Source organism: Hemibagrus wyckioides, linkage group LG15, assembly GCF_019097595.1.
Source record: "Hemibagrus wyckioides isolate EC202008001 linkage group LG15, SWU_Hwy_1.0, whole genome shotgun sequence".
In the NCBI taxonomy this organism is placed as follows: domain Eukaryota; kingdom Metazoa; phylum Chordata; class Actinopteri; order Siluriformes; family Bagridae; genus Hemibagrus; species Hemibagrus wyckioides.
The window spans coordinates 5,277,845-5,294,261 of NC_080724.1; the positions used below are offsets into that span (position 1 = coordinate 5,277,845).

At 37.7% G+C, this 16,417-nt stretch overlaps 1 protein-coding gene across 1 annotated transcript; it reads left to right on the plus strand.

Moving 5' to 3' along the window:
- Nucleotides 1-1,054: 1,054 nt before the first annotated feature.
- Nucleotides 1,055-15,576, plus strand: ddx23 (DEAD (Asp-Glu-Ala-Asp) box polypeptide 23). Its single transcript, XM_058410668.1, has 17 exons — nucleotides 1,055-1,147; nucleotides 1,644-1,819; nucleotides 2,844-2,951; nucleotides 3,077-3,170; nucleotides 3,256-3,321; nucleotides 3,526-3,664; nucleotides 4,483-4,616; nucleotides 6,500-6,612; nucleotides 6,946-7,089; nucleotides 7,267-7,492; nucleotides 8,717-8,862; nucleotides 9,955-10,132; nucleotides 12,032-12,274; nucleotides 12,438-12,589; nucleotides 12,688-12,796; nucleotides 13,952-14,126; nucleotides 14,997-15,576. The coding sequence occupies exons 2-17, from the start codon at nucleotides 1,644-1,646 to the stop codon at nucleotides 15,218-15,220; spliced, it is 2,427 nt and encodes an 808-aa protein (XP_058266651.1). The 5' UTR covers nucleotides 1,055-1,147; the 3' UTR covers nucleotides 15,221-15,576.
- The last annotated feature ends 841 nt before the right edge of the window (nucleotides 15,577-16,417 follow it).

Genomic DNA, 16,417 nt, shown 5'->3' on the forward strand with positions numbered 1-16,417 from the left:
CTAGAGAGACATATTTTCCAAGATTTTAGATGATTGGTCACTTTTAACCCCATTAATACCTGCAACAAGTTGACTATTGGTCGCCGTGTTCTTTTAAGTGAACCTGGTCATTATTAACATTACCCTGACCAATTAGACTAAAGATACAGAAAACCAAGTTCCAGCTCAGATTATTCAGTTCACATATGAGTTGTTTTATTATATCCCAAAATATTCCATAAATAACCAAATAAATTCACAAGGGAGCCAATCTGGCCATGGTGCCTTATTTGAAGGAGTCTTCTTTAATATAGCAAAATGTTTTGGCATAGTTAATATGGAATCCACTGCATCCACTGCACAGCATCATATCCAGACAGAGGAGCAGCTTCAGTTACAGCTTGCTCTCACTGTCCTGCTCCACTGACAGACTGAGGTGGTCGTTCTTCCCCCATGCCATGTGACTCTTTAACTCCACTCGGGGGGGACTGGACTGTATTACAAATTATACACTATGCACCATACACTCCGGTTTGCACAGGATTCTTCAGTACACTCAGATTTGCACAGGACTCACTGTAAACACACAGTTTTTGCACAAACCCGGTTTTTGCACATTACCTCATTATCTCTTGTACCTTTAAATTCTTTAAATTTCTAGCATTTCGTATTTTTTGTTATATTGTATTTTGTTATATTTTATTTGTTATATTTTTGTTATATTTTGTACTATTAAACATTACATTTCTATTTTATTTTTTATTTATTACCTTATTACTTATGCTTATGCTTGTGGATACTGCTGGAAGTTGTAAAATTGGGATGAATAAAGTATCTATCTATCTATCTATCTATCTATCTATCTATCTATCTATCTATCTATCTATCTATCTATCTAGTTTTATTTAATGCTTCTATTATGTTAGGGATAAACACATGAGTTGTTTTTTTTTAATATTCATGAATAATTTTATAAATCAAATAGAGTAACGTGAAAAGTTATGTTAAGATCCCGATATCCTCTTCCCAATCCAGCAGATGGCGGTAATGCAATAATTCAGTCTGGCAATCGCCAAATAAAATAATCACAGAAGAAGACGAGGGAAACGAAGAAGAAGAAGGAGGAGGAACGTACAGCTATCGTGAGAGCCTTATTTTCGAGATCAAGGTATTTTTTTTTTATTTATTATTATTATTAAATTAAACCAGTTTATGGAGACTCTGTGCATTAATATTAAGGAAGTGATCTTTTGTTTTTAGAAGTTATGGAAAGTGCTTTTAGTGTGTCTTGTAAGTGTCGTGTGCGTTATTGAGAAGCTGCACAGCGAACAGAACTGAACTGCGTTTAATCCTTTAGTCCTTTTATAAATATAAATAAAGTCTACTTTGTTCTGTCGTCTAATGTTAAGATTTTTATGCCTTGTGTCACGTAGCTATCTATACTGTAACTAGCACAAAATCTGTTTGCTTTCATGTCATACATAGTCAATAAACACAACCGCACGTTTGTTGCAGTCAGCCTGCTCCCAACAAGGCTGTGTGTTGAATAAACTTCATATCGCCACCTAACTTTATATATTGGGCTTTAATTTGTTTCTGCCTCCTGTAATTTCAAGTTAGATTAACAGCTGATGTTTCGTGCCTTGTGTATGATTTCTTTAAAGATGGCTGGTGACTCGTCTGAGAAAAGAGACCTGGATGTTCCTGGAGGTAAAGAGAGAAAACGTAGCCGCTCGCGTTCCCGGGACCGTGATCGGAAGAGTTCTCCAGGGAAAGAACGCAAGCGCCATCGTTCACGGGAACGGAAACGATCACGGAGCCGCTCAAAATCCGCAGACAGGTTTTCCGTCCTTAAGATATTACAGTCTGTTCAAGCAGTGAATTATTTTCATTAAAATCTAACACCTATCTTAAGGGGTATCTTATGGTACATTAACTTGGTTTTCTTTGGTTTCTGGTCAGAAAATGATTCATGTTCTGTTATACACATGTATATATTGCAGAAAAGACAGAAGAGAGACTCAAGTCTTATGTGATTTGAGACAGAAGACTAGGGAAGGTATTCCTAGTGCAGCTTGTTGGGATAGTGGGGGGGGGGGGGGGGGGGGGGTGATTTGGATGATCAAAAAATAGAGCTTGTGAGTCTCTCTTTACACCTCATTTGTAAATCCAAGTGATCCCATTGTTATATATTTGTGTAACTACTTTTTGACACTGTCCATTGTAATGGTGCTATATAAATCAAATGGAGTTTAATTTAGCGGGGTTTTTTGGGGTGAGTGGTTTTGCAAACCGAAGCAGAGGTTGGAATGGACGGTCAGCACATATCCCTCTGCCATAAACAAATGCCTCAGCTGGCTGAAGATTTAACATTTATGAGGCAAAGGTGTTTGAAGAATGGTATCATTGCTCAGGTGGGGAACAGTTTGTTTCTCAGAGTCTTATGAACATTTATGAATGAAATAATAGTAAACAGCAATCTAGGATGTCATAGTAGGTAGTGCAAGCTGTTTCAGCGTTATTTATTCAGATTTATGCAGGCTGAGCAGTAAGATGTAATAGGACTTGAGTTTGGCACATGTGGTTTAATTAATGTACTAAATAATGGGATCCTAAAAAGGTCAAGCAAGGCAAGCATTAGAGGGCATGGGGAAAAGGGGGTGTGAGATGTTTTGTTGGTTCATATATAAACTGTGAAAATATTTATATATATAAAATATATATTACAAAACACGGTTGTGTCTGTTGACAAAAAAAAAAAACAGTTTAGTGTCTGTCTATTCCATGATTATGAAAATTGTATGGCCTAGTCATTCTTGGTTTTTATTGGAACATTAATCCATCTTTCTGTTTTGCTTCCCCAGAGATCGCAGACAGAAAGACAAAGAAAGAGACAGAGAGAAGGACAGGGAGAGAAGTCGTAAGGATCGGGACCGAGACAGAGGGGCCAAAGACAAGAATAAGAAATCGAGGTAAGGGCTGCTTTCTCTCCAGTATACCGTTTTTTATATTATTGTAAAATATGTAAAATCAGGATAAATGCTAAATCTTTTGAACTCTTGATCAAAATGAACTTGAATGTGTCCTCTCTCTTCAGGAGCACTTCACCTAAATTCAAAGATGGCAAAATAAAGAGAGAAAAAGATGTGAAAATGGAGGAAGAGGATCAGGAAGAAAAGAAAAAAGAGAAGGTACCCATTATAAAACAGTTCATTTGTAGATGACTTATGTACCTTTTTGTTTATTTTTCCTCTGATTATCTTGATTTGTTTTCAGGTGCAGCCATTGTCTCTAGAGGAGTTGCTGGCAAAGAAGAAAGCAGAGGAGGAGGCAGAGTCTAAGGTTAGGAAAATAAACAGTGCTACAAATTGTTGAGATGATATGTAAAATATTAATCTGGCTTTATGTTGTTGTTGTTGTTTTTTTTAATTAAATATGTCTAAGCTATGTTCTGAATAACAATTTTGCCCATTTCATGTTCACATCATCTTTTGTGTATCTGTGTAATTAATTCTAGATTAAAAAAAGCTGTCTTGTTTTGTGTAGCCAAAGTTCCTGTCTAAAGCTGAACGAGAGGCGGAGGCTCTGAAACGCAGGGAGAAGCAGGCGGAAGAACGGCGGCGGCAGATTGATGAGGAAAGGAGAAAAAGGAGGGTTTTTCAGGATATTGGAAGGAAGATGTTAGGTGAGAACAATCTGGCATATTGTGTTTAAAAAAACGACTTATCTGTTGTGGGTAAGTGAGTGATTAGATCAAGTTTCAAGTATTCCATTAAATTAAAAATATTCAGATATTGCCTCTGTGCTCCTATATTTTACTGGAACTGAGAAGTTATTGAAATATATATCACAATGTCAAAAACACACATTTTCCACTTTTATTAAAATAATCATCACAGTGTGTAACTCTGCACATCTACGTCACACATGAATGTAGATGTAGATTTTCATGTACTTACACCCACAATTCTCACACACAGCTGGGTGGGAGTGTAAAGTCTGAAAAACAAAAGTGGAAGTTATTTTGACTCCCTTTTATATGAATCTGATATTTAATATATCAGATCAATAATAAGAGTGCATCTAAATCTTCCGTTTGTTTACGGCTTATGGCTTGGCAAAGACCATTCTATGTCTGTATGTTGACTTTCTTTTGTCTTAACTGAATTAGTTCTATTTTCTTTTATTTAGAGGCTTGTGTTTCTTTTTTTCCTTTAATTAATTCCAATAATATGAAACGACTGTCTTTCACAAAATTTTCTTGATGGTTTTCTTACTCTTGGTCTAAATACTAGAGGATGTGTTTTTGACCAAGGCTCCAAAGCAGTTTTATGATTTTCTGTCTGCTAAGGCTGTCTGCTTATTATGTAAACATGATCAAGATAAGCAATTTAGACTAATCTGTATTTTTTTGATGAGGCCTGTTGGGACATTGAAATTCTCAGTGCCGTGTCTGTGATCACCCTTGTGATATGATGTTTCTTTTGTGTGTGTGTGGTACAGAGGATCCTCAGGATAGGGAGCGTCGTGAACGTAGGGAGCGGATGGAGAGAGAGAACAATGGAAATGAAGATGATGAGAGTCGACAAAAGATTAGAGAGGAGAAGGACAAGGGCAAAGAACTTCAGGCCATCAAAGTGAGGATGTTTTCATATACTAATGAAATAAAATCTGCAAACTATACCTATTAATTATGAAGTGTAACAGTGTAACATGGCGTAAATGTTAACTACATACACATAAATCAGCTTCGGTTATACCTGATTGCTAGGCAGGCAGGCAGACGTGTGCACACACACACACACACACACCATAATTCTTCACTGATTACATAATGTTACAATTAATCCCAAGATAATTTGTTCCATTGCCCCATCCCTTTTTCTGGTATGAGACAGGAAAACTGATTAGTCAGTATAAAGAAAAGAAGTAAATTGTTCCTCCATCCAAATTGCTGGTATGGGAGAAAAGCAGGAGAGAAGCACAATGTAGGGTAATTACATTAGTGTTGGCTAATAACACTTAGGAAATTACATGATTAGTGTCAGGAAAGCCACACATTCAATTTAATGTCTAATATGGGTAGTTTCAGTTGGATGTGAGTGGGGCTTTAGATTAGAACAGGGTCTTCAGTGATATCCACAAATGGCTGGTGTGGCTAGTTAAGATAAGTGGAAGATCAGATCCATCTGGTCTCATCTCATGAATACAAGTCAAATAATCAGTGAAAGTTTTGTCAGTAGTCCAAAAATAGTATTTTATATTATATATATATACATATTATATATGTATATGTACACTGGTTAAAAAAAAAAATTAAAGGAACACTTTGAAAACACATCAGATCTCAATGGGGAAAATTATCATGCTGGATATCTATACTGATATAGACTGGGTAATGTGTTACGAACAAAAGGATGCCACATCATTTGATGGAAATTAAAATGATCAACCCACAGAGCGCTGAATTCAAAGGCGCTCTGAAAATCAAAGTGAAAATACGATGCAGCAGGCTAGTCCATTTTGCTGAAATTTCATTGCAGCAACTCAAAATGGTACTCCGTAGTTTGTATAGCTTGTATGTGCTTGTATGCATGCCTGACAATGTCGGCAAATGCTCCTATTGAGATGGTGGTTGGTGTCCTGGGGTATTTCCTCCCAGATCTGGACCAGCATCACTGAGCTCCTGGACAGTCTGAGGTGCAACCTGGTGGCATCAGATGGACCGAAACATAATGTCCCAGAGGTGTTTAATTGGATTTAGGTCAGGCGAATGTGGGGGCCATTCAATGGTATCAGTTCCTTCATCCTCCAGGAACTGACTGCATACTCTCGCCACATGAGGCCGGGCATTGTTGTGCACCAGGAAGAACCCAGGACCCACTGCACCAGCATAGGGTCTGACAATGGGCCAAAGAATTTCATCCCGATACCTAATGGCAGTCAGGGTGCCATTGTCTAGCTTGTACTGGTCTGTGCATCCCTCCATGGATATGCCTCCCCAGACCATCACCAACCCAACACCAAACCGGTAAAGCTGAACGATGTTACAGGCAGCATAACATTCTCCACGGCTTCTCCAGACCCTTTCAAGTCTGTCACATGCTCAGGGTGAACCCAAATGCCAGTCGAGCTTCATGGTGCTGGGCAGTGAGCACAGGGCCCACTAGAGGATGCTGATTGTTTGGTCAGAGACATTCACACCAGGAGGTCATGTTGTTGGGCTTCGCCTCATGCTACCAGTAGTGACACTGACCCTAGCCAAATGCAAACTTAGTGAAAAACTTCACCTGAAAGGTTTCTGTTTTGGGGGTTGTCTCATTGTTGCCCATCTAGTGCACTTGATTTCATTAACACCAAAGCAGCTGAAACTGATTAACAACCCCCACTGCTACTTAACTGATCAGATCAATATCCCTGGAGTTTAATTGACTTGATGCTATACTCTGATTAAATAGTGTTAAATGTTGTGTAGTGGATTTTTTTACTGATGCATGTTTTGGTCCTGTTTTATTTGCAGGAGCGTTATCTAGGTGGGCTAAAGAAACGTCGTCGCACAAGGCACCTCAATGATAGGAAGTTTGTGTTCGAGTGGGACGCTTCTGAGGACACTTCAGTTGATTATAACCCATTGTGAGTATCGACAATATAATCTAACCAATTTATTGTAACATGTTATTAGTGATTTGCATCAATATGGAGAAAATTAGCAAAATTATTTGGATGCTTTCAGTTACGTAAATTGAATTACCAAAGTTTCTGTAGCCTTACTGTCAGCTCAAATTAGTCTGGCCATTCTCTGTTCACCTCTCTCATCAACAGGGCATTTTCATCTGTAGAACTTCTGCTCACTGGACATTTTTCTTTGTTGCACCGTTCTGAGTAAATGCTAGCTTAATTTTAATTTGAAGCACTTGTTTTTTTTGGTTTATTTATTATGGTTACAATACAATTCTATGTCTTCAGGTATAAAGAGAAGCATCAGGTACAGTTATATGGCCGAGGATTTATTGCAGGCATTGACCTCAAACAACAGAAAAGAGATCAGTCTCGTTTCTATGGGGATCTAATGGAAAAGAGACGCACCATGGAGGAAAAAGAACAAGAAGAGTGAGTCTTTCGTTTTGTCGCAGTCATTCATTCAAATGCAAACAATATGCAAACACCATTCTGCTAAACTGCTTGTGTTCAATTTCATGTCCACATGAACCTGGATTTTCTTGTGAGGTTTTTTTCTTTTTTCTTTTTCTTTTCTTTTCCATTTGCCTGATTTGTGTCTATGTATAGGCAGCGCCTCAAGAAGATGCGCAAGAAGGAGGCCAAGCAGCGCTGGGATGACAGGCACTGGTCTCAGAAGAAGCTAGATGAAATGACCGACAGGGACTGGAGAATCTTTCGGGAGGACTACAGCATCACTACGAAAGGAGGCAAAATCCCTAACCCCATCCGCAACTGGAAGGAATATGAACTGCCTCCACACATTCTGGAGGTCATTGACAAATGTGGCTACAAGGTAGACTTCTTTTTTGTTAAAGCGTTATTGTAGCTCATAAAGTGATGCTTGCATAGTGTCTTTTGCCTTATGCTTTTGACAGTATTGGGTATAAAGCTGTTATGAACATGGTTTTAAAGAATATTTTGGTTTGAAAAGTCTATCATGAATCATAATTACAGCAGGTAGTTTTATTGACATGTATACCAGTAATATAAAAGATAATACAAACAGTAGAATGTGTTAATGTAGTTTTGAATCAATCTATGTTGAATAGATTGTTTCGATTACTCAGCGATAATTTAATTACAGGCTTCATACTTTCCACATAATATGCAGATATTTTCTTCTTTTATTACTGCAGTGTGGTACAGTTGTACCAGCAAAGTGGTGCAATAGTAACATTGCATGTGTCACCTGTCAGACCACTCTAAGATGTAAACTCTGGTCATTAGTTTTATTGGCATAGAGCTGATGCAGCTGCATGTTTTTATTCTGACCATCAGGAACCACACCTGATAATCAAATCAGGGTAAAGATGAACTGATTAAACAGGTGGAATCAAGTATGGCTTCTGATTAATTAGAAAGAAACCTATAGTGAGAAGCACATGCAGGAAAATCACCCATTTATAACCACCCCTGCTATAATTAATTCATAATACAGAGCACAAAGTTGTTACACCTTTTTATTTTTGTGTTCTTATTTTCCATTTTGTTTTTCTAATTTCATCATTCTATGACACACAAAACCCCCCAAAGGTGTAACATCCTTATGCACTCTGCATTGATTGAGTTCATAAGCAGGAATCAGTGTGCATCTGAGGTACCTTAGAAGAAAGGTTCTGTTTAATTAAAGCTCCTGTAGCTATACCACAACGTTCATGAGGTCACGTTCATGATTTTTCCACAATCTTGTAAACAGAATCAGCAGACAGAACCTGTGAAAGCTAGTGAGGAAAATGTGCAATGCCGTGCCATAAATGTTTGTTCAATGTCCCCTGAAGATGTGGATGAATCCCGCTGTTTGTTGAGATCTTTTAAGTCACATTTGCACGCATGCGTTTAGAGATGAACGTTCCAGTTATGTCATGACAGCTATGACCAGTTTATTGAGCCCTAAAGGAAATTTGTTTGAAGTTGAAGTTGTTGAAGTTGAAATTTGTGGAAGTTTGTTTAGCTGAACATAAGAGTTTTATAAATTTTTAGATGGCAAAGTTATTCTTATATTGTGTCTTTTCATTAGGATCCAACGCCTATCCAGAGACAAGCCATTCCTATTGGCTTACAGAACCGTGACATCATTGGTGTGGCTGAGACTGGTAGTGGCAAAACTGCAGCCTTCCTTATTCCTCTATTGGTCTGGATCACCACACTCCCCAAGATTGACAGGTGAGATAAAGCTAGAAAAATCTGTCATGTTTTGTATATTTTATGTGTGTGTATATGAATTTGTGTGTGTGTTTGTGTACTTACACAGTTATGGGGAAAAAGAAAGAACAGCCTCCTTCATTTCTTTGTTTCAGCGCCTAAATACCAACTGTATGGTCCTCACAAACTTCTATAAACAGATCTCAATATGTAGTCATTTTCTCCCAACCGATTCAGTAACATGCTGAACCATCTAAAAAATCCTAGAGAAAACTTTCACTTCATGTTAATCAGTCTCACATCATTTCCAAGAAATTCTGGCACGCTTTGCTATACAACATTGCTTCCTGTCATTGATGTTTGAGGGCATTCCTTTATGCACAGCTCTCTTAAGATCCCATCACAGTATCTTGAAGAAGTTAAGGTCTGGACTTTCACTTGATTTTTCTTTTTTAGACATTCTGATGATTTCCTGGTGTATTTGGGATTATTGTCCTGTTGCATGATCTAGATAAGGCCGAGCTTGAGCTGCTGGACAGATGACCTCACGTTTGTCTCCAGAATATTATGTTTGGTCAGTGACTGCAAGTTTCCCAGGTCCTGTGGCTTCAAACCAAGTTGGTATGGGGTGTTTTTTTTAGTGATGCTGTGTCTGGTTATTGTGAAACATCATGACTGCTCCATCTTGGTCTCACCAGTCTAAAGGATATTGTTCCAGACCTTTTATGCAATTTTGCAAATCCAAATCATGTTAACTTTTGAGAGACGGACTTTTACTAACTCACCCTTTCATGAAAGCTATACTTGTTAAGTCTCTGTGATTGTGTTGTTGTTGTTGTTGTTGTTTGTTTTTGGTCACCTGAGGGTATCTATTTGTTTATAGAAGTTGACGAGGTCCACACAGTTATTTAGTGTTCTCTGAGAAATGGAAACATAGAACTTCAAAGTGTACTTTCTTTTTCCCATGACTGCTACAAAACAACTAATAATTAATACCTATCTAATACCCACTGTGAAATAAGACCATTCAGTAATCACAGAATAACAATACAATGGGTTCAAATTGTGGTGCTACATGTTCACAAATCTATGTACATTTGTGCTTGTGTTCAGGCTGGAAGATTCAGATCAGGGACCATATGCAGTGATCTTAGCCCCAACACGTGAGTTGGCCCAGCAGATTGAAGAAGAGACCATTAAGTTTGGCAAACCACTGGGCATTCGGACAGTTGCTGTGATTGGTGGAATCTCCAGAGAGGACCAAGGTTTTAGACTTAGGATGGGATGTGAGGTCAGTAATTTTCTTGGAGCCAAAATAGCTCTGTTTGTCGAGTAAAATATTGTTTAATGGAGTTTTTCCTTGTCGTCGTTGATCATTAGGGATAAATATAAATTTAATATTAACTTTATAATTTTTATTCTAAATTTTTTAATAGAATTTATATTTTATATAGTTATTAACATAACCATTTTAATAATTAGATGATTAATTATGCTCTTATAGGGGGTTCACGGTGGTGCACTGGCACCTTACAGCTCCAGGTTCCTGGGTTTAATCACATTTGTGGGTTTCATTTGGGTTCTCCCACTGTCCGAAAACATGGGCATAGGTGGATTTGCTGTAAATTCAGTCAACCTTGTTAGATTCAGTCCCTGTTTTTGACATCCCTACCACTACTCATTGATGGACAGCCTGGAGGCTTTGTCACCAGGCTGTCTATTTTATTTCAGTAGTAAGCTGATGTAACTGAAATGAAAAACAATAATTATAATAATGATAATAATAATCATTTTTAAATCAATTAAACACTGTTATGTTATTGGGGCACTAGAAATAGGACATTTAGACATTTTTGATGTAGTGTTTGCATTATGGTTTGATCCCTGAAATTTGTGTTATGTCAGGATTTTGATTTCAAGCAGTTTGATGAGCAGAAATATTGAACGAACAATGTTATTGATTTGGAAGTGATTACAATTAGAAGGGTGTTTGTTTAGCCACTCTTCTGGATAAATTAAAATGTCCTCCACGTATCATGTACTCTGTGGGGGTAATTAACTTTGTGGTCATTAAAGTGAATGTGCAAAAACTTTATATAAACAGTGTTTGTATGGGTGGTGCTATAGACATAGATATATACACCGATCAGCCATAACATTATGAACACCTGCCTAATATTGTGTTGGTCCCCCCTTTTGCTGCCAAAACAGCCCTGACCTGTTGAGGCATGGACTCCACTAGTCAAATAAAGCTCAAACAGATGTTGTAGGTCAGATGCTAAGGGACTATAAGGCGTGTTGTCTGCATACTGAAGGAAGTGAATTAAATTAAGTGTAGGAAAATAGAAAAAATGACTTAAATATTTACTTCATTAATGAAAAACAAATCACATATTTTAATGGTTTACAGTGACCCACAGACAGATGCAGCTATTAAAATGGGGAAAAAAATAAATTAAGACTGAGACCGCTGACCACGACAGACTCCTTCTATAAATGTTATGCTAAAAATTATTTTATAATTGCACTATTTGGTGTCACCCCAGTGAAGATGGGTTCCCTTTTGAGTCTGGTTCCTCTTAAGGTTTCTTCCCAAAATCATCTCAGGGAGTTTTCAAATTTATAACTTGAATTTCTATACTCCTGTAAAGCTGCCACAAATATCTTAATGTAGTGACTACTTTCATTACTTTCATTTCTGGTGCTATGCGACACTCTTCAACACTTTCTGTGCTGTGTCGGAGATGTTAGCATATAATAGGATCACAAACATAATCCCTACAATAATCTGTAGCATCTTAACGCCCTGTCATCCATTGTTTGCAACACATTTTCTCCTCTGCTAAGCCTTTTTAAGCCTAGTAAAAGTCCTCCTCCCTTCTCCTAACATCTTTTAAGGGTTAAGATGCTTTGTGAATAACTTTTATCTTTACAAGGATCTTCTCTTTAGTTTTCTACATTTCAAGAATTTTGTCACTATGAGCAACTCTGTGTACTAAGACTTTTCATGAACATGGGCCCTGATGTGAACAGCAGCTGTTAAAGCAGTAACTTTAGCTCTCTGGTTTAAAATCACAAGAGTATCAGAATGATGGTCTAGTATGGCTTCCAGCTAGTGCAAAAAAAAAAATCACAGTTATTTAAGAAGTATTGTTTTAGGAATATTGATCTTTATTGTTCTCATCATCAGATAGTGATAGCCACACCCGGTCGTTTGATTGATGTGTTGGAGAATCGCTACCTGGTACTCAGCAGATGTACATACGTGGTACTGGATGAAGCCGACAGGATGATTGACATGGGTTTTGAACCTGACGTCCAGAAGATTCTGGAACACATACCTGTGACCAATCAAAAACCAGACACAGATGAAGCTGAGGATCCAGAGAAGATGACGTTAAACTTTGAGTCTGGAAAACACAAATACAGACAGGTGTGGAAAAACTAAGCATAAAAACACAGTATGCCATTTAAAATGACGTGCTTTAAATACAAAATATTTTCTGAATAAGAATTGTGGTTAATTTTATGCTGCAAACCCCCCATACCCACCCCTATTCCAGTTTTAACATGTATATTTGATTTTTCTTTTTCAGACAGTCATGTTTACAGCTACTATGCCTCCTGCTGTAGAGCGATTGGCCAGAAGTTACCTCAGGCGCCCTGCTGTGGTGTACATTGGTTCTGCAGGTAAACCACATGAGAGAGTGGAACAGAAGGTTATTTTGATGTCAGAAGCAGAGAAAAGGTAAGGAAGAGCACACACATCATAAAATGTTTCTTGAGAGCATCAGCAGAATGTGTTTCCATAATTTCTGATGTATTTTTCTTTTGTTCCGGCAACAGGAAAAAGCTTCTGGAAGTCCTATCACATGGCTTTGAGCCTCCGATCATTATTTTTGTTAACCAGAAGAAAGGGTGTGATGTACTGGCGAAGTCTCTGGAGAAAATGGGGGTATGTAGATGCACTTAACACCACCATCACCATTTGCACCAATAATAGTCATGACTACTCACATTTACCACTCAGTTTGGTAATATTTCTAGTATATTTACATGCTGCCACATCCTAATGAGTTATTATATGGCTAGTTAGATTTAATTAGTTGTTATTAGTCTACTATATATAATATGTCATTTTGCTTATCATGTTCTGTTGAATTATTTTTAAGGCATATGATTTTTTTTTGTTCCAATTTGTATTAAGTTGGAGGACCAAACTGATTAGACCAGGATGGTGGCATCTTACCATGTTTTGCAAATTAGTCATTTTTTTATCTAGTATTTTTCAGTTTATTTGCTCTATAACCTTGCAGTGTCATACAGCCAACAATCTCCCTTGGACTCCAGGTTCAGTTTCAGTCAGCTTCCACTGGACATAACCAGGGCACATTGCTAGAGTTCAGTTGGTTACACAAATGTGAGAAAAGCGAATCTACTTGGTTAATAGTGAGCTTCTATTGCTGTACCATCGAGTGCATTCTTACAAACTGCATTTCCAGTGTGGTACAGCTTGCCCAATCTCTGTGGTTTAAACAATTCACCATATATTCACATCCCATGTTTGGGGGTGGGTCAGCCATGGGAGCATGCCCTTGCTCAAGGGCCCAACAGTGGCAGCTGGGGCTTGAACCCGGTCTTACGATCAACGATCCAGAGCCTTAATCATTTGAGCTACCATCACCCAGTTAGCACTTTATTAGCACTTTATTGCCACACACCAAGTGTCACCACAAACTTAATCCTACTTGGCTATTTTGCATTTGTGGTTAGAATCTCCTTTTTTGGCTTATACTATGCTCAGTGACCGAGGTAAATATTATATGTATAATGTTCCCGAGATGCTTTGAGTTATTCGAATAATCCTATAGTAGTGGTAGTACAGTACTAGTAATATAATAACAGATGTTATTGTTGTTTTTTATTGTTTTTCAAAAACATGCAGTAAAATTAGACATTATGCAGTAGTAAACTTGTATTTTTGTGTATCATAGTTGCACAGTGGATGGAGTGATATGAATGTTTCTCATAACCATCAGGCCTTATTTTGCATTGACTGCTTTAAATGCACACCTAAACTTCAATATTAGCTTCGTTCCTCTTTTCCCAGTACAATGCTTGTACACTTCATGGTGGTAAAGGACAAGAGCAAAGAGAGTTTGCGCTGTCCAACCTGAAGGCTGGAGCCAAGGATATCCTGGTGGCCACAGATGTGGCTGGAAGAGGTATCGATATCCAGGATGTCTCCATGGTTATCAACTATGACATGGCCAAGAATATTGAGGGTAAGTTTTCTGTACCGTCTTCAACTCAATTGCTATCAAATAAACAATATTTATGGAATAGACAGTATTCATTGTTTCTCTTCATCATAGATGAGTATATAAAAGAGAAGGGCTGATGTGATGGGGACTGACTTTTTTCACCATTTTATTTTGTAATTGCCAACGACACTAGCAAATTTGGAGTGATGAGACATAAACTTACATTAAACTATAAAGGTGTAAGATCACAATTAAGTAGATTGTCTTTGTATGCTGTAGGTTTGAGATTTATCCTTATGATAATGCTCCAGTTCACACAGTGAGATCTATAAAGTGTGTCAAAGATCAAGTAGAAGAATTCATATGGCTTAAGTCCTGATTCACTCCACTGAATACTTTTGAGATGAATTGCAGCACAGAGTACACACCAGGCCTTTTCACTTAACATCCATGCCCAACCTTACTTATGCACTTATGGCTAATTTGGTGCAAATAAGATGTAATACAAAGTCTTCATAGAATGAGGCTATTACAACAGCAAAGAGGGACTAACTCTAAAGTTAATACCCAAGGTTTTGGAATGGACACATGTTGGGTATTAATGGCCAGGTGTGCACAGGTGTGAACTTTTGCCTATATAGTATAAAACAGGGGTATCTTATTCGCAAAGGGCCGGTGTGGGTGCAGGTTTTCCTTCCAATCAAGCAGGAGCTACATCTGATTCCACACATTTAATCAGTTGACCTTGGCTTTGAAAATACTATGAGGTGTGGCTTCTGCATGGTTGGAATGAAAATTTGCATCCACACCAGCCCTTTCTGGATAAGATTGGACTCCCCTGGTGTAGAATGTCCTTGAGAGTAACTTTTGAATTTTTTTCTGTCCTATTAGACTATATCCATCGTATTGGTCGAACGGGCCGTGCTGGAAAGAGTGGTGTAGCCATGACCTTCTTGACCAAAGAGGATTCATCTGTGTTCTACGATCTGAAGCAGGCCATACTGGAGAGTCCTGTGTCTACATGCCCACCTGAGCTTGCTAACCATCCTGATGCCCAGCATAAGCCTGGCACCATTCTCACTAAGAAAAGAAGAGAAGAAACCATCTTTGCCTGAAATGTCAATTGTGACAGTCACACTTGACACTGTTGGATATCTACATTTTTTTCCCCGTTATTCCATTCTCTTTCTTCACATACGTGCAGTTAATCTCTGCCTCAGGAATGTGATCATTTTTGCATTTTGCCGTGTACATCTTTTATTCAGGGAGGGCCATGTAGAGCACTGTAATTATATACTGGCAAAATAAGTCACATGCACCATTGAAATGAACAGTAGTACAAACATGTTTTTTTTTTATAATTAATTGTAATAATTACTCATATAAAATTGTTTTTCATTAGTCAGTTGATGTCATATAGTTAATACATACATAATTTGTAAGAACTGGAAATAAAATCTGGTTGGTCTTAGCTGAGCTGGTCTTATTTCTTATATTTTCAGTAACTTGTAGTTTGTTTGTCATTCAATAATAAAATTGTTAACTGACTTGAAACAAGCTACAAAATAAAGTCTCCACAGCAATGTCAAAAGCACGTCAAATGTATTATAATAACTATTAACAGTTTTTAATTAATTAAAAAGAATTCAGAATCAAGCAGATTTTTTGTTTAGAAAGACAGGGGTAAAGAGGGTGTGGTATCATAGCTATTAAAAGAGACAGTTGAAAACTCACCTGGGCTTCAACTACCCAGCTTTGATGATCCTGTGCCCAGTATAGCTTCATGTTCTTGTCCTTATCTGATAGGTGTTTAATCCAGTGTGGTCTTCCATCTAAACCAAACTGAGCACTCACTTCTGACTCTCTCACACACTCTTGAAACTGTTTTGTGTTGTCTTTAAATCTGTCAATGAAACTTGGTGCAGGTCCATAGTAAAAAAAACATTGACTTGCTGGGCATATTCAATATCATGTGATCATGTGTCCATTCAGTATTTATTATATTATCTTGCTTATATGTATTACATTACACATTGAGATAAGATTATATATAATATCTCACAAAAGTGAGTACACCCTTCACATTTTTGTAAATATTTTATTATATCTTTTCCTGTGACAACACTGAAGAAATGACACTCTTCTACAATGTAAAGTAGTGAGTGTACAGCCTGTATAACAGTGTAAATTTGCTGTCCCCTCAAAATAACTCAACACACAGCCTAAACCGTTGGGAACAAAAGTGAGTACACCCCTAAGTGGAAATGTCCAAATTGGGCCCAATTAGCCATTTACCCTCCCCGGTGTCATGT

Coding starts and splice junctions, on each gene's coding strand:
- ddx23 (XM_058410668.1), top strand. CDS start 1,644: ATGGCTGGTGACTCGTCTGAGAAAAGAGACCTGGATGTTCCTGGAGGT. Junction 2,952..3,076: donor GACAAGAATAAGAAATCGAG/GTAAGGGCTGCT, acceptor CTCTCTCTTCAG/GAGCACTTCACCTAAATTCA. Junction 4,617..6,499: donor AAGAACTTCAGGCCATCAAA/GTGAGGATGTTT, acceptor TTTTATTTGCAG/GAGCGTTATCTAGGTGGGCT.